Consider the following 23189-nt stretch of genomic DNA (forward strand, 5'->3'; position numbering starts at 1 on the left):
TTTTGATAGCTTGATGATATAAAAATCGAAAAAAATTGGAAAATATCACCAGTAGAAGGTTTATTTTTAGCCTTTGAACAGCCTTAATATTACTGTACATCAAATATACCGGCTTAGCTATCATCTATAGAAGGCAGTGTCGAGGCAGAGAATCAGCAACGTTGTTCTCCTTTCTCTTCAAGTGCCCACTCCAATGCGGAGGTTGACTATCATTATTGAATAATATAACGAAAAGAAATATCCATTGTCTTAGTAGTGTACTATTTAGAATTGTTTGTTCATGATTGCTTGATATATTTTCATATATCCATTATATGGAAATTACAGAGATATTGCAATTAATCAAAAGCTGAATAATCAATGATTATGATTAAACGGAAATCGAAATTAAATTACAGTATTTAATTTCGATTTCCGTTTAATAATTATAATCTATCCATTAGTTCATGATCATTCTAGAACTTAATTATTATGTAATTATTATTGAACGAAAATCCTAAATAAATGCTGTAAATCACCCCGAAGACTTCTGCTACTGCAGACATTGACAACAGGTTTAACAGCTAGATGGAAATTCGATGAGAACAGTAGCAGAAGTCTTCGGGGTGATTTACAGCATTTATTTAGGATTTTCGTTTAATAATAATTATATATTAATTAGCATTTGAATAAATGCATTATCTATTTAATTCCATCTTTAATTCCATCTGTTGATTATTAATTTAAATCGATTATGAAATGAAATAATAATAGTTGTTCAATGAACTTACCAGATTCAATGCCCCTCTTTCGCTATCCACAGAATCCAAGACTTCGCTGCTTCCGCTATCACTGATGTCTTCATCTTCATCACTGTCTACACCGATGGTTCCTGATTCGTTGGGTCTGATATTTTTATGATCGACGTCTCTCAGGTCTTCTTTATCTTCATCCACCTCCTCCTTGATTTCCTCTGCAAACAAACAAAAACGTTGATAAATTTAGGATTAGGTATTAGAAAATATTAAAAATAAATATTTATTGACCGAGCGAAGTGAGGTCTAATATTCAAGTCGACGGTTTTGCATTTCTCTTTATGTTTAAATGTTTATATGTTCATTTTAAACTTACATAAGCTCATCACAGTATTAAGTTATAATGTTTGATATTGATTTTGTGGGTGTATATATTATCTAGATGACTTACGAGGTAACACATCTTGAAAATGACGACTTACGAGGTCTTACAAGTTTTCACTTTTCATCTGGCTTTAGTTACAAGGAATCACAATTCAACTTAAAACATTGTTGTTGACCATTATAGAATAATGTAAATGGTACTATTTATAATAATGAAGCACAATTTTATTGGATCTCAAAATTTTTATTCGAAATCTATCTATAAACAGATTAAGTACATGAAGCTGCAATATTAATACATCGGGTTGTTATTAACTTATAGCTATGGTGATAAAAATGTATGAAAATATAAAGTTTGTCAATCATTATTATTATTAGACAATATTTTCAGTACAAAGTTACATTGACATTTATATTAGGCTATTGGATCCTAACTTTCAATAAAAATAAATCATCAAAGCATGGTTACATGATTGGATAACACATAGCTAAACCTTAGCAGGCATCAATGGTATTTATAGGCCTCATACAGTAACATGAGTTGATGAACACATTATTGCAATGAAAATAAAAGAAGAAAGCATGTCCATATAAAAGGAAGCACAGTATCTCAAATTATTATAAAATAAAAGTTATAAGTCTGAAGTTATACATGCTCATCATTTATACTTAGACATTGAATACTAAACTTCCAAGTAAAAATCATACAATGCAAGCTTTATGGTTGGACAACACAAAACTAATCCTCAGCAGGCTTCAACGGTGGCCTCAAACAATAACCAAATTTAATGAGCATATCATTTCAAAAAAATAATTAAAAATAAAAGAGAATTCATGTCAATATAAGTACACCAATGGTCATTTATACTAATACATGGTCATTCATACTAAGATATTAAATACTAAAGCGCCAAGTAATACATAGTCATTTACATAAAAATTTTCAATACAAAACCTCAAAGTAAAATGCTTGTTTCATGATTGGACAAAACAAAACTTCAGCAGACTTTAATGGTGGTTATTTATAGGCCTCATACAATAACCAAAATTAATGAATTATTGCAAAAAATTGAATTAAAATGAAAAAGAGAGCATGTCACCAATGTCAAATGAAGTATGTCTATTATAAATTAATATTATAGTAACAAGTGATAAAGATAGAAATAATAGTAAATAAGTAATAGATAGGGCCAACAATTCAGATGGAAGTGGACTCCATACATGCCATTATCAGTAAAAAAAACTTATCAAAATAAAATTTAAAATAAAATAAAGTCATGTCAATATAAGTACACCAATGGTCATTTATACTAATACATGGTCATTTATACTAAGATATTGAATACTAAAGCTCCAAGTAATACATAGTCATTTACATAAAAATTTTCAATACAAAACCTCAAAGTAAAATGCTTGTTTCATGATTGGACAAAACAAAACTTCAGCAGACTTCAATGGTGGTTATTTATAGGCCTCATACAATAACCAAAATTAATGAATTCTTGCAAAAAATCGAATTAAAATGAAAAAGAGAGCATGTCATCAATGTCAAATGAAGTATGTCTATTATTAATTAATATTATAGTAACAAGTAATAAAAATAGAAATAATAGTAAATAAGTCATAGATAGGGCCAACAATTCAGATGGAAGTGGACTCCATACATGCCATTATCAGTAAAAAAAACTTATCAAAATAAAATTTCAAAGATGAAAGCCCTTATCTAATTTATTCATAAGCTATAGTATCATAGAATGGATGGCAGTCTGTAGGTATCACTGATTTAAGTTGCTGCAAGTGGGTCCATTTAGTTTTTGTTATTTTTAGTGGTTCTTTGTGTAGTTGTTTGAATTGAGCTAATTTAGCAACAGTGTTCCTCCGTTTTCTTTGAGGAATAGCAAGAAATTCATTATCAAATGATTTTGTTTTGACTGAAATCTCACCATCTTTGTAGCGAATCACTCTTATATCTGTCACCACAGGATCACCTGGTTTTCTACCAGGTCTAATACTATCATACATCAATAGGTCTGCCTTAGCAAAGTTTTTCACAAAGTCGTAGGTGAGTTCCTTTTGTTCAATAGGGCTTGGATTTGATCTGGCACATGCTGCCAGCCTTATATAGTCACTTGGTAAGTGGATTGGCTGATTGTTGATTTTGTTTTCAATCATGGCATGTATTGAGTCCACTTCCATCTGAGTATGGCCTTTTTCCAAAAACTTTTGTTGTATTTCAACATCATGTTCCTTGCTGAAAGATAACAGAGCATTTGCCATTATCACATTTCTATTTTGGCTAGTGCAACCATCACTCCAAATAACAATAGGAGTCTTCTCATCTTTATTCCACCGATTCTCTAAAAAGTCTATTACACAGCTGGCAAAGGTTGATGCTGATAAGTCAGCTTGTGTCTCATTGAACCAAAATGATTTTGCAAAATGAGACTTCATCTCATAAATTGAAAAATTGTGACAGACTAATTTTGTTTTGAAGTATAGAGCTGATGCATTTAAACTTGGACACACCTTCACTGCTTGGACATCTTGGCTAATGACAAATAGAGAACCTTCATCAGCTTTCAGCTTGTCATCAGCTTTTTCTTGTCTGGCCCTATCTTTCAATTTAACATGTTCAATGTAATCTTCTTCACTGATTAGTCCAGCATCTTTTGCAACACAAAAGTCACATCTGTCTTTTTTTGGCTGCTGAAATGATAGTTTTTTGCTATGGATTATCTTGTAAAATGTGCATGTGGACAACGGTTTTATTGGTTCTTCATCATTTTCACACTGCCTTTTATATTCTGCATAGACATCTGCCATTCGGTTTCCAAATACTGGCTCAATATACAGCTTTGAAGAGTCCCTCCTACAATAGTGAGCTGGTAGTTTGGGCATGTTGTCCAAAAATTCATTCAGCTTTGCTGCAGCTCTTGGGTTATTCTCACCAAGCCCTCTTCTTGGTCTAGCTACTTTTGCAGGTGTGATTGCATGCCCTTGAGCAGCATTGGTGGAATCTGCTGCCCAATTCTTGACTGTCCACTCCCCTAAAGCGAAGGTATTTAAGAAAAAGGGTTTACAAACTTTATGAACTACACCATTTGTGGTTTTAACAGTGTATGTTAATGTTGACTTCCGCCTTGAAGCTGCTCCTGGATTCTTGACACTCTTCTTCATTCCACAGCTCACCAATGAGGCAATATAGGTCTTTTTCTGACCCCAAGATAAATTTGTCCAGAAGTCTCTGAAAATAGTTTCTCTCTCATCATTTGAAACTTCATTACAGGTTCTCCCAGATCTTTGACATCCCCTACCTTGGCATCTTGGTCCTAATTTTCTTGATTTTCTCTCTTTTCCTCTTTTACTTTTCCCACTTTCTTCTTTTTTCCATCCAGTGTATTGTTTCCCTTGTTCACGGAGCTTTTTATTTTTGGAATCAAACCACTCTTCACGTTTTGCTTGGCCTTTTCTATTTCTTTTATTGATGAACCTACCCAAAGCATTATTTTCAATTAATTCTTCTTGATTCACATCAATGATGTCATCTAAAGAGCTTTGTTCTGATACAACATAATCTGGATCATCTGCAGCTGCTTCATCATTACTTCCATATTCTTCATCACATAGATTAATATTGGTTTCTTGAGGCAGAAATGAAGAAATTTGGTCACAGGCAGTTTCAGATTCTTTTATACTTTCTTCCACGATGACATCATTATTTTTATTAATCACAATTTGGCAATTTCCAGTTCCAGGCTCTTTCATAATCTCTTCCATGATGTCGATGTTATTATTTTTACAAGTTTTGTTTGGACTTGAACTGTAACTGTGTTCAATTTCAATAGAACTACAAGATTCCAAAAAGTTACAATCACGACTGTTTTCTTCATCTAAATTACTTGTACAAGTAGTCATTGTTGGGGTTGAAGCTGTTCTTGAAGGTCTGTCAGCTTCTATTTCAGGATTGACTGGCAGAAAAGTAGTAGCATCCATGATGAGATTATCTTCACTGTCAACAATTTTATAATAGGCAGTTTCATCTTCTCTTATGCATGTTTCCTCAGTGACGTTTTCACAAGTTTTGTGTGGGCTTGAGCTGCAATTGTGTGGAATTAAAGATGCTCTTGAAGTTCCATTCTCAGTTAATTCTATTTGAGCAGAAGGGCAATTATGTAGATCACTCATCCAATCATCGATCCATCCATCATCATCCAGGTCTACACCCATCAGATTCTGTTGGCTGGTTTCAAGAGGATCCATATTTTCTGAAAAAAAACCCTTTGTTGAGGTTTACACTACTGGAAAGTGAAACCTTGTAAGTTAACACTACTGAAAAGTGAAACCTTGTAAGTTGTATTGAGGTTTGAGTTTGTTTTTTGCTGTTGAAATAATCATCTTAGGCTAGGGTTACAATACTTTCCTATCAAAACGACTAATACAGTTATCAATAATGCTTCACTCATAACACTTACCTGATTGAATAGGCTAGAAATGTAACGAAAACCAGACAGCTACATCAAGACACAGACTGCACCATTAGATTCATACAGGATCTCTGTTACTTACGAGGTTACTCCATTCATTTGCAGTGCCTTCTTGATACCTCACATACGAGGTATTTTTAGATTGCTTATTTTTCAGACTAAATAATTTTTCTGATTTACGAGGTTAATCTAGTTCGAAGCAGCTGATTTTTCTACAAATTAACACATCCATATCACAATTGAGGAAAATTACGACTTACGAGGTTTCACTTCTAAGCCATCGGGTTCCCCTCTGACCAAAATTGTAGACAATGCTTTATTCCTACGGAAGACAATTTTTTTGGCTTTTTGGAATTGAAAATGCCAATCAGTAGTTCTTCTCAATACCTCGTCAGACAGTTGTTTCTATTCCAACACCTCACATTCTTCTCCAAGATGAATCACTGTTGTATACTTTCGGAAAATGTCCAAATACTGGTCTGGATTTTCAATCACACTTTTGGATTTGAACTGGCGTTCAAGAATTCCAAAAAACCCTGTCAGGTGGAATGAATGAGTGTCCTACAATGGGGAAAGAAAGGACAACTTATTTCCCTTTCATTACCATGGTATCAAATTTTCTCAGGAAAATTTTCTCTTGTGTTTTTTCTTGAATAATAGGCTTCAAATAGTGAAAATATGTCAAAATTTCCAAAAAAAATATTTATTGTTATTAAGATAATTATTGTTGAATATTTTTTTCAATAGTCCAATAAGATAAACATTATAAAACAAGAAAAACATTAAAATTAAAATTCAGTTACAAAAAATTGAAACACAAATATCATGAGAGTAAGATAAAAGTGAATATTTTTTTCAATAAGTCCAATAAGATGAACATTATAAAACAAGAAAAATATTAGAATTAAAATTCAGTTACAAATACAGTGAATATCGTTTATAGTGACCTTCAAGGGACCATCAGTTTTGGGTCACTATAACCGATAGTCACTATATCCGATACTAGGCTCAGGAAGTACTAAAGTATACATTAGTGAAAAAACAGCATAAATAATGACACTCACGTTTTCGTTGCAGCATTTTATTCCAGGTAAACACACTTTCCAAACTGAAACGTCCTTTATATTATTATAATGTACTGTAAATTTTTAATAATTTTTATGAAAATTGAAACGAAGTCACATTCAAATGAAAGTCCCGGTTAATACAGTATACAAATATGGCCCGTTCAAAAACTTCAGTAGGCTACTTCATAAATTTTATTTTAGTTTGAAAATAATTCAATGTTTCATAAAAAAAAACTTGAACTCAAAATAAGAAAAAATTGAACTCAAAAAAATGTTAAAATTAGGTCTTTTTCAAAAAGTCTGTAATTTTCGTTTGTTTTTTGCACTTTGAATTATTGTAGTACGATGTTTGAAACTGTTTCTCTAGATTAAATAGAACATTTTTTGTTGCTTCATCTGCTGTATTTGTGACACTAAGAAATTGGCAAATTGTCTTGATCGCTTTACAAGCTTCAGTCAGTGTTGGTGGATTGATTTCCTCATCATTATCATTGTCTTTCTCAGTGTTTGTAACGTCATCTTCTTCTCTCAAAGTCGAAGTCAGCAATTCCTCATCACTTACAGCTGCCGTCGTTTCCAAATCCTTGTCTACTTCTTCATACTCTTCAAAGAAACCATGAGACACTGGTTGAGCCAAACTTCTCCCCCATTCTTGTAACGACTCTTCTGTGCATGCAGATTCAATAATGTTATCAGACTGCATTAAAAATCCTGCATGTCTGAAACAGTTTTTCACTGTAATGGATGTGACTTCATTCCAAGCTCTTTCTAACATTGTAATTGCGTCGAGTACAGAGACTTTTGTTTCACATCCTTCATCCAAATCTTGAATGATTTGTAGAATGAGACGTTTCCGATAGTTGACTTTCAGAGATCTTATAACACCTTGATCCAAGGGTTGCAAAACAGATGTTGTATTAGGCGGGAGGAACACCAACTTTATAGATGTAAGATTTTCAACATGTGGATGTGCTGGACAGTTATCTACCATCAACAATATTTTATCATTTTTCAATTTCAGTTCATTGTCCCATTTTCGTAGCCAGGAAGCGAACAATTCACTTGTCATCCACGCTCTTTTGTTACTTTCATATGTTACTGGCAATAAATTAACATTTTTGAAACAACGAGGTTTAGCACTTTTCCCTATAACCATCAGCTTGCGCTTATCACTCCCATCCATATTCACGGCAACTAAAACAGTTAGTCTGTCTTTTGACAATTTCCCCCCCGTGCACTTTTCACCTTTGAAACGTAATGTTTTTTCAGGAGTCAGTTTGAAGAAAATTCCAGTTTCATCAGCATTGTAAATTTTTTCATCTGGATAAATATCACATAATTTTGGCCACACATTGTTTAACCAGTTTTCAGGAATACCAGTTGGAACTGCTGCTGCCTCACCACTTATTCTACCACTTGTGATTGCATGGCGCTGGCGAAATCGTTGTATCCATGCAGATGTAATATCGCGAGGTCTACCCAACTTCTCAGCCAAATCATTTGCTTTACTCTGCAAAATTGGACCGCTTATAGGAATATTATTCGCTCTTTGTATCTTGAACCATTTCAGCAACGCTTGATCTACGTCATTGTTTTGACTAGGACGAAGTTTTTTTGATTTCATAGAACTTGTCTCGAAGCTCTGCTTAATTTTATCGCGATTTTTCCATATTACCGAAATTGTTGAATGTCCAACCCCTAATTCCTTCGCTATGTCCCTATTTGCTTCGCCATTCTCAATTCGCCAAATGATGTGCGATTTTTCTTCAATAGTGAAAGTCTTACGGGAAGAAGCCATATTATCAACACTGTATACAATTTAAAATAAGAGTTCTGTTTGTAAAATTTAATGAAACATGCACTACACACACTAATATAACACACACTTTACAGTAACAATCCAATCACACATCAAACCGAAATACTGTAGGATGCAACCGAACCGAACGAAAGGCTGAATTGAACTGAATGTCTGAATAGGCCTATAATGTTCAGAGGAATGCACATTTCACGATTTCGTAATAAAAGACTGACCAGTAATACGGCTCAACTAGAATAAATACAGACATGATGATTCCTGTCTGGAGAACATCCTGTTTACTTAACGTTTCGTCATTATATACGATATTATTTTCCTCATTTTGATAGAAATCCGGTCATAATAGTGTGATTATAATCGATGTCACTATAAGCGATATAATAAAGCATTGTACGCATAGCAAACCAAACAAGGGGCAGCTTTCCGGTCACTATATCCGATAGGTCATTATAGCCGATGTCATAATAAACGATATTCACTGTAATTGAAACACAAATAACATGAGATGAAAGTGAATATTTTTTTCAATAAGTCCAATAAGATAAACATTATAAAACAAGAGAAAAATTAAAATTCAGTTACAAAAAATTGAAACAGTCAATTTCGTATGACATTCTGTTCACAATTGCAGATCATAATATATCTCTCAACTCTTCCAGTACAGATGGAGGGAATGCACTTCACTTTCGGTGGAAGTCACTAAAACAGTTCCTATTTTTTACAATGCAGAGGGGTACAGAACACTTGCTGCACTTTATGAAAGAGTAACCTTTTGGGCAATTTCTGCATCTCCTTTGTTTTTCCTGATACTCTGGCCAATGTGACACACCATCAAACTGTACATCTGCTACAGGTCCAGGAGCTGCAGGCGGCTTTCTTTTTTGAAGAGGTGTAGCAGGTTGTGAAGACGATGGTCGGCCTCTCTTCCGTTCTTGCTTCCCAGCTTTTGCCAAGGCTTGGGCAATATTTGAGTGGAATTAAAGTAATGTGTATTCCACCTTTCTCCCTTTTTGTTCTTGGTGCCTCCTGTAAAGGAGCCAGGCATTCACAACTGAAACACCAATACACTATCCTAGTGTACCATTTCCTCGATTTTATGTCTATACGATATATTTCTAAAAGCATGTCTGCCTTATCCACACCACCCATAAATTTGTTATACTCTTTCACAATTTGTGCCTGTGGAATAACCACAGATTTCTTCTGAGATGAATCCCACCGTTTGCAAGTTGTCTCTGGTTCCACAGCTACATATGTTGATATAAAATTTATCTCTTTTCTGTCGAACCATCGTACTAGAGATAAGTTGTTTTTTGTTTCCACACGCCAGTCCATACTACCTCGACCCTGCTTTTTTAGGCTGGCCTCACTTTGTAGGGGACACTTGCCTATTCTGTCTTTTCTTATAGTCCCCAGAGACAATATTCGTTTTTCTTTCAAAGCAACAGCTAGCTGTAGAGAAGAAAACCAGTTATCATGGAAAACTTTGAAATTTTTACCATCTGGTAGGTCTTCACATAATTCCATCACAATGTCACCTGAAAATCCCAGTCCATACTCCTTGCATGATCCCTTTCCCATATATATACGGAAACTATACATAATACCTGAACACCCTGCTCTAGTAAACACTTTGAATCCCCATTTATGAGGTTTACTCTTGATGTATTGCTTCAAGAAGCTACGCCCTTTGAATGGAATTATCTGTTCATCCACTGAACTGTGTTCTTCCTGAGGTATTTTTTTTAAATTTTCAGATATGAAATCCAATAGTGGACGAATTTTGAAAAGTTTGTCATGTGTTGGATCTGCCCGAGGCTTTTGCTGTAGGTTATCATTGAAGTGAAGATACCTCATAAGTTCACGAAATCTGTTCCTAGTCATGATATCTGCAACTGGCGCATATCTACATTCATTTGACCAGTACATATTTATATTGGGCATTTTAGCAATGGCTGTCAGAAGAAGGAGTCCAATAAGTTGCTCTATCTCTTTAGGGGTACTATTTAAAACAACCCCATTTGTTTGGTGAGCATAAATGTTTGACTGGTTAGAGATATGTGAAAAAATGTCTTTGGAAAATATTGAAAGGAAGTATTCTAATGGTGTCTCTACATCTAAAGGAGGAGGTGGAATACTATCAGTCCACTTACATTCTGGTACTTCAAAGTCAATTTTTTCAAAGTGCCACTCAAGATTTGTTTTCCTTTTCTTTGAAGTTGTCACTACACTCCCCAAAGTAGATGATGTGGACGCCTCTGCCAATGCAGATGATGTGAAAGCCTCACCCAATGCAGTTGCTGTGGAAGGCTCCGGATCCTGATCTTGAAAAATTCCATCACCACTTTCATTGCACTGTAAATCTTCTTGAAGAATCCTATTTGCAGAGCTGATTACTATTTCTTCACCTTTTATTTTCTCTGTAGCAATAACATTGTCTGCAAGGCACAGCAGTTCATCATCGTCAATATCTGACTGTATTTCACTGCACTCAGATAGATTTGTGTCAAAATCCACATAAATAAGTTCTGGATCTATTTTGTTATCCATTCTGAAAAGAAAAAAATGCAGAATAATATCCTAGGTAGAAAATGTAAGCTCATAAAAAAGAAATCTCATTCTATGAATTCTGTATCAATACAATATAATAAGGTTGATTCACTCACCTGAAGTGCCGCTGTTGTTGTGGAACAACACACTATTTCAATGTGAATAACAATTATTCAATTTCATTATAGAACCTGGAAAGAGCTCAAATAAGATATTCTGAATATTAATTATTCGATTTGTAGAGATAACCATACATAATCACTTTTTTAATTAATGAAAACTCAAAAAAATTACAAGCACTACCACACAGGTAAATTACGATCATAACCTCTCAACATTGGAGCAAGAATACAAAAACATGTGTTACAGACTAACGCTTCCTTGTGGCAAAATGACAAACTAGAAGCTTGTTGCTATCAAGCAACACTGGCCTTTCCTGGGTAGGAATAGAAATAATTCGTAAAAACTCTGAATAAAAACGTGTTGTTCAGGAACAACACTGGTAATTAAAGGGACAAGTAAATATCGCTGGTACCTATGGCTTTTTAATGATTTCCTAGTCTAATATATGGCGTGGCTATGTTATCTCTGTGTCTAGTTAGATGTGCATGCTGATGATAGTGTTGTTTAAAATCATTTATATTTTTTAACATAAATCAGATTATAGTAAATGTACATAGATGGAAGAGTCATAATATTTAGTTCAATAAAGCTATTTTACAAGTTTCATCTCTCTTCAGGCCAACTATGCAACGAATAGCTTTTTTCTGCCATACAATTATTTTTTTCATCTCACTACTGTTACCCCACAGTCAAAATCCATAATTAAGTTGGGAGTGGAAAAGACCATAATAGGTAAGAATTACGACTTCCTTACTAACGTTACATTTCAATTTCCTTAAAAGAAACATGACTCTGGCAAACTTTTTACATAAATATTCTACATGACTACTCCAGGTCAGCTTGCTGCCCAACATGATTACTAATAATTTCACTGGCTTTAGGTTCAATATTTAAATTATTACAAAGAATGAAAATTATAATCTCTGTTTTACCCTCATTAAGTGTCAGACAATTTGCTCCGTACCACTCTTTACTAAGGTCCAGTGACAAAACAAGGCTATCTAACACACTATCTACATTTACATTAGAATCCAAAATGGTAGTGTTATCTGGGTTTTACCCAGAAAAGCTGAGTACATTTACATTAAAATCATTGATAAAAAATAAGAATAAAAAGGGCCCAAGGAATGAACCTTGAGGTACTCCAGCCAATATTTTCTTTGGTTTGGGTTTACAATTATTATTCAGCTTAACAATTTGGTATCAATCTCTGAGGTAACTTTCTATCAATTAGTTCACTGTTTCTGATTCCATAGTGTTCAAGCTTCCTGCAAAGAATGTCATGTGAAACAACATCAAATGCCTTATGCTTTCTTTCAGGGATGCCTTGTGCTTTTGGTTGTGCAACACACCACATACAAAAATTATATTAAATTAATAACAATAATTAGTTAATGATGTTAATAAAATTATTACTGTTATTAGTAATAATAATACATTAATAATTACATAAGTTTTATTCTCCAAAAACACTGAGTTTTCAAACTGTTATTTAATGTTAAAATTTGATTTTTTTATAAAATTTGCGCTTCCTAGTCTTATTTTGTTGTCCTCTTTCATAAAAAAAATTATTTGATATCTCCAAAAATAGCAGACAGAGTTCGCTCGCGCGGTAAAATTTAGCCAAAACAAAACAATATAGGTACTTTTTACTTGAATTTATGTAATCATGCATTTCTCTGCTCCCAAATACATTATAATGGAGTCCTTTATAATTGTAACCCACCTCGTATTCAACCATGTCTGTTTACTTTCAGCAAGTAATTGGTAGAAAGTACAATGAGCTGATCAGTGAACGAACCGGATATGAAGTAATTTTTTTCCTGATCAGTTGGACCAAACAGTGCTTCGTTCATCGCCATGTTCACTGACCGATCAGTGGCATTAAACACGCCCATTAAGGAGTTTACTTTTAACTTGCCTACCCCAATCATCATTATCGTTCATCACTTTGTTAAATAAATGATCTCTTATTTCTAATGTTGAAACCAAATGCACAGATTTTCTACGATAATACGGAGTTTAAGAATCGAAAGTAGCCACTTTTTCACACAGAAAACATTCATTTTTAAAATCAAATTCATTGTTCAAACATTTTAATGTGGGACACAATGAAGAATTAGTTGAATCTTTTTCTTCCAATACCGATTGGATCCTTGATGGATGATTATATCTCTGTCTGCAAGTCTTATGAACTGAGATACTACTTCTTCCATTCAACTTATTATTAATTCCGTCATAGAGTTGTAGATTCACCTCATTTATTGATTTTAGTCCTCCTCCCACAACTACTACATGAGCCATTGAGAGGAAAAGTGGTGTAAGTCATTGCCAAATTCTTTTGAGATAATTAGAGGTTTGTTAGAAATTTAACTGCAAATCACAAGAGTCCCATTAAATAATAAGATTATCATATTACAGTAGTTAAAGACTTGATACACCTTTCCATGCCTTTCAATAGACCTTATAAACTGTTTATCAATTTTACAGCAATTTTTTAATGAAAAATTTTGACTTACACCACTTTTCTTTAAAAATATATGAATGGGAACGGAATAAGAATATTAAAGTATCTCAAAAACTTTGTATATTATAAACTCCTACTCTAAGTCACATTCAGAAAACTTTGTATATATTATAAACTCCTACTCTATGTCAGATTCAGAAAACTTTGTATATTATAAACTCCCACTCTATGTCAGATTCAGACTCCTACTCTATGTCAGATTCAGAAAACTTTGTTATAAACTCCCACTCTATGTCAGATTCAGTAAACTTTGTATATTATAAACTCCTACTCAATGTCACATTCAGAAAACTTTGCATATTATAAACTCCTACTCAACGTCAGATTCAGATTCTGAATGTCTGTCAATGATAGGTGTGTCTTCTGCCAATGGTTCACCTGAGTCATCAATCAAGTTGTTGAAAAATCTATGTTTGACTGGTGGAATAAATGGTAGCAAGTCCAACATGTCAGATTTCTTGGCTGAAGTAACTGGCCGCTTCCCAGAGTACAACGGTTCCAAAGTGACAAGTCCAAGGTGGGCTTTTCTCCTTCCTTTTCTTGCTGGTGTGATGTCTAAGGTAGAAAATTTGCCCCGGGGGCGGGTGTGTTGGTGGCGGCACTGGTGGTGATCGTCGGAGGCGGCGAGTGGCGGCTGGAGGCGGTGGTCAGAATGGTGCTCGCGGAGGTGGTGACCGGCAGAGTGGTGGTGTTGTTGTTGTGGTGAATTGGCGGTGAAGGTAACCGCTTCCCGTCCAATACAGCCGCCGCTTGTTCGATACCTGGCAACACAAAAACGCACAAAAATTTATCAAAAACAGAAAAAATAATTATAGTTCCGTTCAGAGCTTGACAAACACTAAAATCTATCAACTAGTGCCCCCTGGGTTGAAGAACTTGCTCATCAACTGTAAACAATAGCCTAAAATGTTTGATGATTCAATTACTGATGAAGAACTGTACAGAATATTGAATAACGGTGAAGATGATAATGAAGATTTAGACTTTGATTATGACAGTGAATCAGTGATAATGATCCTGCTTATGAACTTGATAATAGTGCATTTATAGTGATTCCGATAATGACACCGTAATAATTTCATTATTCGGTTTCATTTTCTAGTATTTATATTTGTTTTAATAATATTTTTTTAATTATTATACCTGGAAATTTGATTGGCAATGAACTCCGTTCTTTCTGAGGAAGTAACAGTTCAAATTCCAATATTATTCTACTATACAATGTGTGGCACGATTTTGGTATACACGGCTTTGGAGTGCAGCAATCAGTTTATCAGGCCATGTATACCAAAAGTGTCCCACACTTTTTTTGCTAAAATTGGAGAATTTTATCATTTTAGCAAAATTTGAATGTGGAGGAAGCTAAATTCAAAGGAATAAATTAAGAAATTGAGAAAAAAATGCCGTGGCATGAATGGAAGAGTCATGAAAATTTGTTTGGCAGTCAACGTGAAATCATGAGTCAGAGCATAGCCACCTCTAATACAGGTATTGGTCAGAGAATTGAATTCAGTCAATGCAGAATTATATAAAACTAGCCGTCAGGCTCGCTTCGCTCGCCATATCCGTCTAGCCTGGACCCCCGACTGGATCGTCCAAAAATGAGATCAGCGGGCTCGCTTCGCTCGCCTGCGTTTTTCATTTGAGCATGCTTCATTCCATCAGAAAGTCAAAGTACTGAGAAAACGCAGAAAAGCTGAGAAAAACGTTGGAAAAACGCTGATTTTGGGCGTATCTTTGATGAAATATAAAAGTCACCTCATCACAAAGATTTTAGACCCTAGTTAAACCTCTGTACCATATTTGAACATTTTCTGTCTATTACTTGATGAAAGAACTGAGAAAACGCAAAAAACCGCTAATTTTGGGCGTATCTTTGAAGTTATTGCAAATTCCTTCTAACACAACATTATTACACCCCAGCTGAGCTTCTGTAGTAAATTTAAACATTTTCTGTTCATTTGTTCTCGAGAAAGCTGAGAAAACGCTAAAAAATGCTGGAAAAACGCAGATTTTGGGCGTTTCTTTGAGGTTATTTCAAATTCCTTCTAACACTATATTATTACACCCCAGCTGAGCTTCTTTAGTAAATTTAAACATTTTCTGTTCATTTGTTCTCGAGAAAGCTGAGAATACGCTAAAAAAATGCTGGAAAACGCAAAAAAACGCTGATTTTGAGCGTATCTTTGACGTTATTGCAAATTACTTCTAACACAACATTATTACACCCTAGCTGAGCTTCTGTACAAAATATGAACAATTTCTGTTCAATTGTTCTCGATAAAGCTGAGAAAACGCTGGAAAAAGGTAGATTTTGGGCGTATCTTTGGAATTTTTCAAAAAATTGGAATTGATCAAAATTTGAACGTTTTTGTTCCAGTAGATTTTTAGTTCTGCGAGTGAGTGAGTCAGTCAGTGAGTGCCATTTCGCTTTTATATATTATATCGATATAAAAGTATGATGATAAATAAACTTGAAGATGTGACCGGTGTGGTCACGAAACCATGATCCTGTACCAAATAAAACTGTGTAGAATTTGACAACATATTTGTGCTTTTATTCAATTTTCATCAAGTTTATAATTGAAAGTATGCAATCCATGTTCAATATAGGGAGGTATTTTAGGATCGACCAATTGGGAAGGGAGCTCAATGACGTAAAATAAATATTATAGGCTGCTAAAAATGGACGGGCTACCTTCCGAAATGAAACAAGGCCTAACTTCCCCGATACGAAGCTAAGTACGGAACATGCAACTGACAGTGTTTATAAACTATGCATAGGCCTATGATTCAACTCCCTGTCACAGGACTTGAAGGAGCTTTATTTATTTCAGTGCAAGCCTATAGCATAAGCATTACGGAAGGCTATTTTGAGATGACAGCCCACAAAATCAAATGTCAAAAAAGGGCCGATGGTCTGATCAAAAATTCCCATATTTCAATCACTTGTCTCTCGTCAAGTGAAGCCTATTTTTTTCTGGTAGGGTACGACCTTTCAGTAACGTATCAGGAATCAAATAGGAAGTATTTTAAGATAGCCCCATCTAGGTTTTTGTGCTTTTCCAACCATATTTGTAGTATTGATAATTATTTTTGTGTTTTATCCTCGCTATTGATAATCATTTCTGTGCTTTATCTTCCCTATTGATAATCATTTTTGTGCTTCATCTTCCCTATTGATAATTAATTACAAATTAATGATTGACCGAGTGAAGTGAGGACTAAGATACAAGTCAACGGTTTGGCATTTCTCTTAATGTTTAAATATTTATATGTTGCACATTTTCGGCGAAACGCGGTAATAGATTTTAGTGAAATTTGTCAGGTATGTTCCTTTTTTAATTGCGCGTCGACGTATATACAAGGTTTTTGGAAATTTTGCATTTCAAGGATAATATGAAAGGAAAAAGGAGCTCCTTCATACGCCAATATTAGAGTGAAAATCAGACTATAGATATTCATCATAAATCAGCTGTCTGGTGAAACTATAATACTACCCGTTCAAAAACATCGAACATCTTGAAAATGTATCTTCCATTAACGTTAGTAGACAGTTGACTATAATACTACCCGTTCAAAAACATCGAACTTCTTGAAATAATGTATCTTTCCATCAAAGTTGTAGACAGTTGCAGCCAGACCTGATAACAGCGCTCACACTCACATTCCGGGACGACACGAAAGCTCTATGTTTATTTAGGATTTTTCTTGTCATTTTAAATTGATAAATTATTTACTAGTAGTTCTGTGAACAGTAGACCTCACGCAGTATTCTCATCCACAAGTACCTGATTGAAACTAAAGACCTTATGGAAACACAGCAATATGGCTTCTCCACACATCTGTGTAATCACTTGTCAGCTGATTTATGATGAATAATTCTATAGTCTGATTTTTACACTAATATAGGCGTATGAAGGAGGCTCATTTTCCCTTTTATATTATCCTTGAAATGCAAAATTTACAAAAACCTTGTATATACGTCGACGCGCAATTGAAATAGGAACATACCTGTCAAATTCCATGAAAATCTATTACCACTTTTCGCCGTTAATGCGCAACATATGAACATTCAAACATATAAACATTAAGAGAAATGCCAAACTGTCGACTTGAATCTTAGACCTCACTTCGCTCGGTCAATTAATTTTTGAGGTAACATGACAGCAGGTCAATGTAACTTGCTGAGCGGGAGGTCTACTGTTCACAGAACTACTAGTATAATAGACTTAGTACTCTTTATGAAATTAATAAAATAATAGATTAAAAATACTTATTTTATAAATTAAAAAATAAGTAGCCCTGAATTCATACATTTTAATTTTTGTTTAAAAAATTCTTGTTTAGAATAATGAAAATAATTATCTTTTGAAGAAGAAAATTCACATTGATATGAGAGTGCCACATAAGGAAAGATTCTGTTCACACAAATTGGCCGAATGATAATGCCAGGGTATGCTTTTGTATGCTTTGAAAATAATTATCTTTTGAAGAAAAAAATTCACATTGATATGAAAGTGCCACATAAGGAAAGATTCTGTTGACACGAATAGGCCGAATGGTAATGCCAGGGTATGCTTTGGTATGCTTTGAAAATAATTATCATTTGAAGAAAAAATTCACATTTATATGAGAGTGCCACATAAGGAAAGATTCTGTTGACACAAATTGGCCGAATGATAATGCCAGGGTATGCTTTTGTATGCTTTGAAAATAATTATCTTTTGAAGAAAAAAATTCACATTGATATGAAAGTGCCACATAAGGAAAGATTCTGTTGACACAAATTGGCCGAATGGTAATGCCAGGGTATGCTTTGGTATGCTTTGAAAATAATTATATTTTGAAGGACAAAAATTCACATTGATATGAGAGTGCCACATAAGGAAAGATTCTGTTGACACAAATAGGCCGAATGGTTTTGCCAGGGTGCAGGGGAAATCTTTATGTTGCAAAAACAAGATGAGATGGCAGGATTTCAGGCGGACATCCACTGTTTTATATGTTAATAAAACTATGTCCCATGGGCTTGTGAACAGGATGTAAATGGCTACGTGTATATTTTATTAACGTCAATGAGCACCAGAGTACATATAGTATGGCAAGAGACCCGTTACAATGATCCCGTCCCGGACTCAAATCCCAGGGGCCTCGTCTCAGGCTCCCGCATGACCATTGTCCAGCAGTGAATTTCAATATGGGTAACAAACTACAAGGGAAAACTGTTCGGAAAAATGTAAACACACCGTTCTCTCCTGTTTTTTCAGCTGGGATCAAGCGTGTCTTTCTCGTATGCCGTGAAATGAGAGAAGAAAGGGGGTTTTTAGGGGTTTCCTGTGTTTATATTCTGCTCTTGTGCATTCATTTCATGAAAAGTATTCTTGGACAATCTCTTAAGGAAGAAGGTATGGAAGTGGAGATTCAATTTTTTTCAAGAATTGAATTGCTTCAAACAACTTGAAATATGGAGAGTCAGACTAGTTAAGCACACATCGATTTTATTCGTTTAATCAACTTAAGGACAAAGAAACAGACTACATTCCAAAACTTCTTTTCATCCCAATTTCATGAAATAAATTGCCCAAATAAAGGTTATGTGCGACTATCCAATTTTTCACTAATTGCCACATTGAAACAAAACACAAACACTTGAAACAAATAATTTTGAATTTAGAAAGATTAAGATCCGAATTGATAGCAAAATTTATTCTACTTAATACTCAAAACTGTAAAATAAATATTAATTTGAAATATTTTGTTCCGAAAATGAAAACAATCTTCTCCACTAGAAGCACAGCTGATTATATTTTTGGCGTTGTTTTGAATGTTTTATTTTTAGAATACTACGTGACAGTTATGGTCGTTTGATTTCAAATATTTGAAGATTAAGATGAATAAAATTAATAAATTCAGGCTTGTTTTATCATTTTCTACAAATCGATAGAAGTGATAGATTTTTTCAACTTTATTAATCCTCGAAACCAAAACACCCTAAAATATCAGACAGATAGACAAAAGATATTTATTTCAAAAAAAGCGCTCTACAAAGTAATAATCATATGCACTCATTTTTAATATAAAACATCAACAAAGAATAAAAACCATCTCATGAATACACTAAGCCAAATAAATCTTTGGAAAATGGTCTGCATGGGCAAAATTTGCCTGTGCGCAAACCAGAGTTGCATATTATCTTCTAAATAAATAAATATCTTTATTGTCACAGAATGTTTACACATCTAGACAACGTCTAGACAATTTGATGTCCAAAAAACATCTAGACTGTCTATCTCAAATTAGGATTTAAAGCTGTTAAAAATAACCAAAAATAACTTTTTGTTGAGTTATTTTTGGTAAATTGAATAACTTTCTCAAAGATTGAAATTCTCAGAAAATTTTTCTTTTACTAGATTAACAATACCATGAAGAATCTATCCTCTAAATCTCATAGATTTATCTCTTACCGAATTTGAAATGTTCTGTCCCCATTTGAACTTTAGGCGTTCATATCTCAAAAAAAAAATGTTCTCCTGAGAAAACTTATTCATTTTGATAGCTTGATGATATACAAATCGAAAAACTTTGAAAAATATCACGAATAGAAAGTTTATTTTTAGCCTTTGCACAGCCTTAAGAGAAATGCCAAACCGTCGACTTGAATCTTAGACCTCACTTCGCTCGGTAAATTCTTGTATCTATGGTATATGATCAGATCTAAGTAAATAGATTTAATAATATAATATTTCAAATTGAAACTCTCATCAGTAAATAGTTTTGTACATTGATCTCTAAAATCTTCATTCGCACATTAAGAGAAATCACATAATCCAGCAATAGCCTACTGGAGCAGGTCGTATGCAAAACATATGGATTGTATTAAGAGAGAACCCTGGTCAGCTGTGGTTGTGAGGTGGGAGGGGGTGACAAGGGGGTGTTCGTTTGGAGCCCTTGGGGGCCGTTCAAGTAACGAATGGTACTATTTGCGGCGGGACACACAGATAGATAGGTCCATCAACATCCTCCTCCTCCTCCTACTCCACCACCTCCTCCTCCTCAACGTCCTCCTCCTTTCATCTCTGACCTCTCTATCTGTTCGATTCTCAGCTGGATACTTTTCTATTTGCAGTGACCAGCTCCCAGCTCAGGGTGGCAAACAAAGTGAATGCGCATTTGCATCGCCAAATGCGAATTTCCCGCCACCAGCTTGCAATCTATCTTCTGATAGGGTACGATCTTCCCCTATCATCAATTTATCAGACCACTGTTCGCGAAATAAGATGTTGGTGTTGGGGATACATCACAGAAGATTTCATCGTATTGTAAAATAATATGGGCGATTGTAAAATAATACAGCTTATTTACAGAAAATATGTTAGGAATAGTTAGTTAGCATTATCTATAATTTTATATTTCAGTAATTGTTTATTCATTTATCATTTACAATCAACTTGACAAAGGACAATCAACATTACAATCGACTTTACAATCAAAGGACAAAGAAACTGACTACAGTCCAAACTTCTTTTCATCCCAATTTCATAAAATAAATTGTCCAAATAAAGGTTATGTGCGACTTTTCAATTCTTCACAAATTTCCACATTGAAACAAAACACAAACAATGCAAACACACACAAAACATTTGAAACAAAACCACAAACAAAAAACACACACAAAACATTGAAACAATTAACTTTGAATTTAGAAAGATTAAGATCCGAATTGATAACAAAATTCCTTCTACTTCGCACTCAAAACTGTGAGTACTAAAAAATTGTAAAAAATTAATATTTCAAAAGAATTAATGTTAGTGATTAGTTAACATTATCTATAATATAATAAGGGATGAATAGAAATATAATGTGATAAAATAATTCAAAAAAGGGTACTGAGATTTGTATTTATATTTATATTACAAGTAGCCCTAAATAGAAAAGAGACAATATAATAAGGGAATATGTAAGAAACTATAATAAAGAAAAGAATTTGCTCACACACGTATAGGATAGGAAAATTATGTTTGACGCATCATCCGTCTGAACTACTCAGATGATTAACTTGAAATTTTGCATATAGATTCTTAATTAACAGAGGATGGTGTTAAACCTATTTCAAACTCTTCAAAATTCCACTCGGTCAAGTTTTAAAATAGACCCTTTCGTAGCACGGGTCACCTGCTAGTCTATAATAAATAAGGGAATATTATAAAGAAAAATATAATAGAGGAAAGAATTGTTTACACACGAACAGGATAGGAAACTCACGAATGACGCATCATCACGTCTGAACTACTCAACTGATTTTCCATATGGATTCTTGATTTACCGAGGATGGTTATAGGCTATTTCAAATTGTTCAAGATTAAAATGGAAATACGTGTTTTAAAATTTTCTATCTACTATTCTCATCTAGTATCTATTATTTTCTGCTAGTGGTTGCAAACCGAAGTGAGTATAATGTGAAAATAATAGAAAACAAATTATAGATTAGCAACGAAAAAGCGAATTGACAATTTTGGGTCAAAGATACAATATTAACAACTTCAATTTTAAAACTTCGGATTGCAACCACTAGCAGGGAATATTAGATAATAGATAAAATTAATAGTTCAGCAACGAAATAGCGGATGGACAATTTTTGGGCAAAGATACGTTTTACAACTTCAAGAGATTCCATGAATTCAAATGTTCCTGATGATGTTTATGCTATTGAAAATTATTTTTTAGGTTAGAGTATTACTAGGATCTGAAAAGCAAGATTTCCTGTGAGAGATAGAACGTATGTAAATGTTGCGTTGAGTGTTGGGAAGCTCGATGCGTGTTGCATCGTCAAAAATGCAAAAAGCTTCGCATCAGCATAGACGTGTACGGTTTTCACATTCCGATGTTATGAATATTTTAGGCGCCGAATTTCAGGAAGCTGCTACGACCGGGGAAGTGGTCAAGGCGCCCCTTTAATATTCTATTAATACTTTATCGAATCCTTCGATAAATTCAAATAGCAACTGCCAACAGGACTGTTGTCTGCTGTTGAGAAGGTGGATGTGTGAATCCCACAGGCTCAATGTGTTTTTACCCACTTTCCATTTGTTTTAAACACACTACTATAGTCAACCGCATGGAAATAGTCCGATGGGAGTTGGAAGTAGGAGTGCAATGTTGATCTACGTTGTTCACAGCTGATTATAAATTACTATTTATCAATATGTTTAAAGCACACGTGACGAATTGGCAAAGTCTATGGGGGGGTGGGGGTCACAAGATAAAGGTAATCTAGAGAGAGCACTGAATACCTTGCATGACATTCTCAAAAATGAATTTACATGGAGATAAATAAGGCTAAGACAGAAGTGATGATCTGCTACAAGAATCCTGATTTTGAAATAGTAAAGATAGAGAATAACGCCCTCAAACAAGTAAAAAAATTTAAATACTTAGGTAGCATTATTCAGCGGATGGAGAAAAGAAAAGAAGACATAAAGCACCGTATAAGAGAAGCAA

The 23189-nt window shown here is 34.2% G+C and overlaps 2 protein-coding genes across 2 annotated transcripts; both read right to left on the bottom strand.

Annotated features, from left to right (window-relative positions):
• Positions 1-2522: 2522 nt before the first annotated feature.
• On the bottom strand, positions 2523-5878 carry LOC120355757. Its single transcript, XM_039444424.1, has 2 exons — positions 5591-5878; positions 2523-5383 (listed from the first exon to the last, which is right to left on the bottom strand). Exon 2 carries the CDS (start codon positions 5376-5378, stop codon positions 2847-2849), a length of 2532 nt encoding a protein of 843 aa, XP_039300358.1. The 5' UTR covers positions 5379-5383; positions 5591-5878; the 3' UTR covers positions 2523-2846.
• A 1071-nt stretch (positions 5879-6949) lies between these two features.
• On the bottom strand, positions 6950-8467 carry LOC120355756 (tigger transposable element-derived protein 4-like). Its single transcript, XM_039444423.1, has one exon. It carries the CDS (start codon positions 8465-8467, stop codon positions 6950-6952), a length of 1518 nt encoding a protein of 505 aa, XP_039300357.1.
• Between the last annotated feature and the right edge of the window lie 14722 nt (positions 8468-23189).

Source organism: Nilaparvata lugens, unplaced genomic scaffold, assembly GCF_014356525.2.
Source record: "Nilaparvata lugens isolate BPH unplaced genomic scaffold, ASM1435652v1 scaffold4625, whole genome shotgun sequence".
Lineage (NCBI taxonomy): Eukaryota > Metazoa > Arthropoda > Insecta > Hemiptera > Delphacidae > Nilaparvata > Nilaparvata lugens.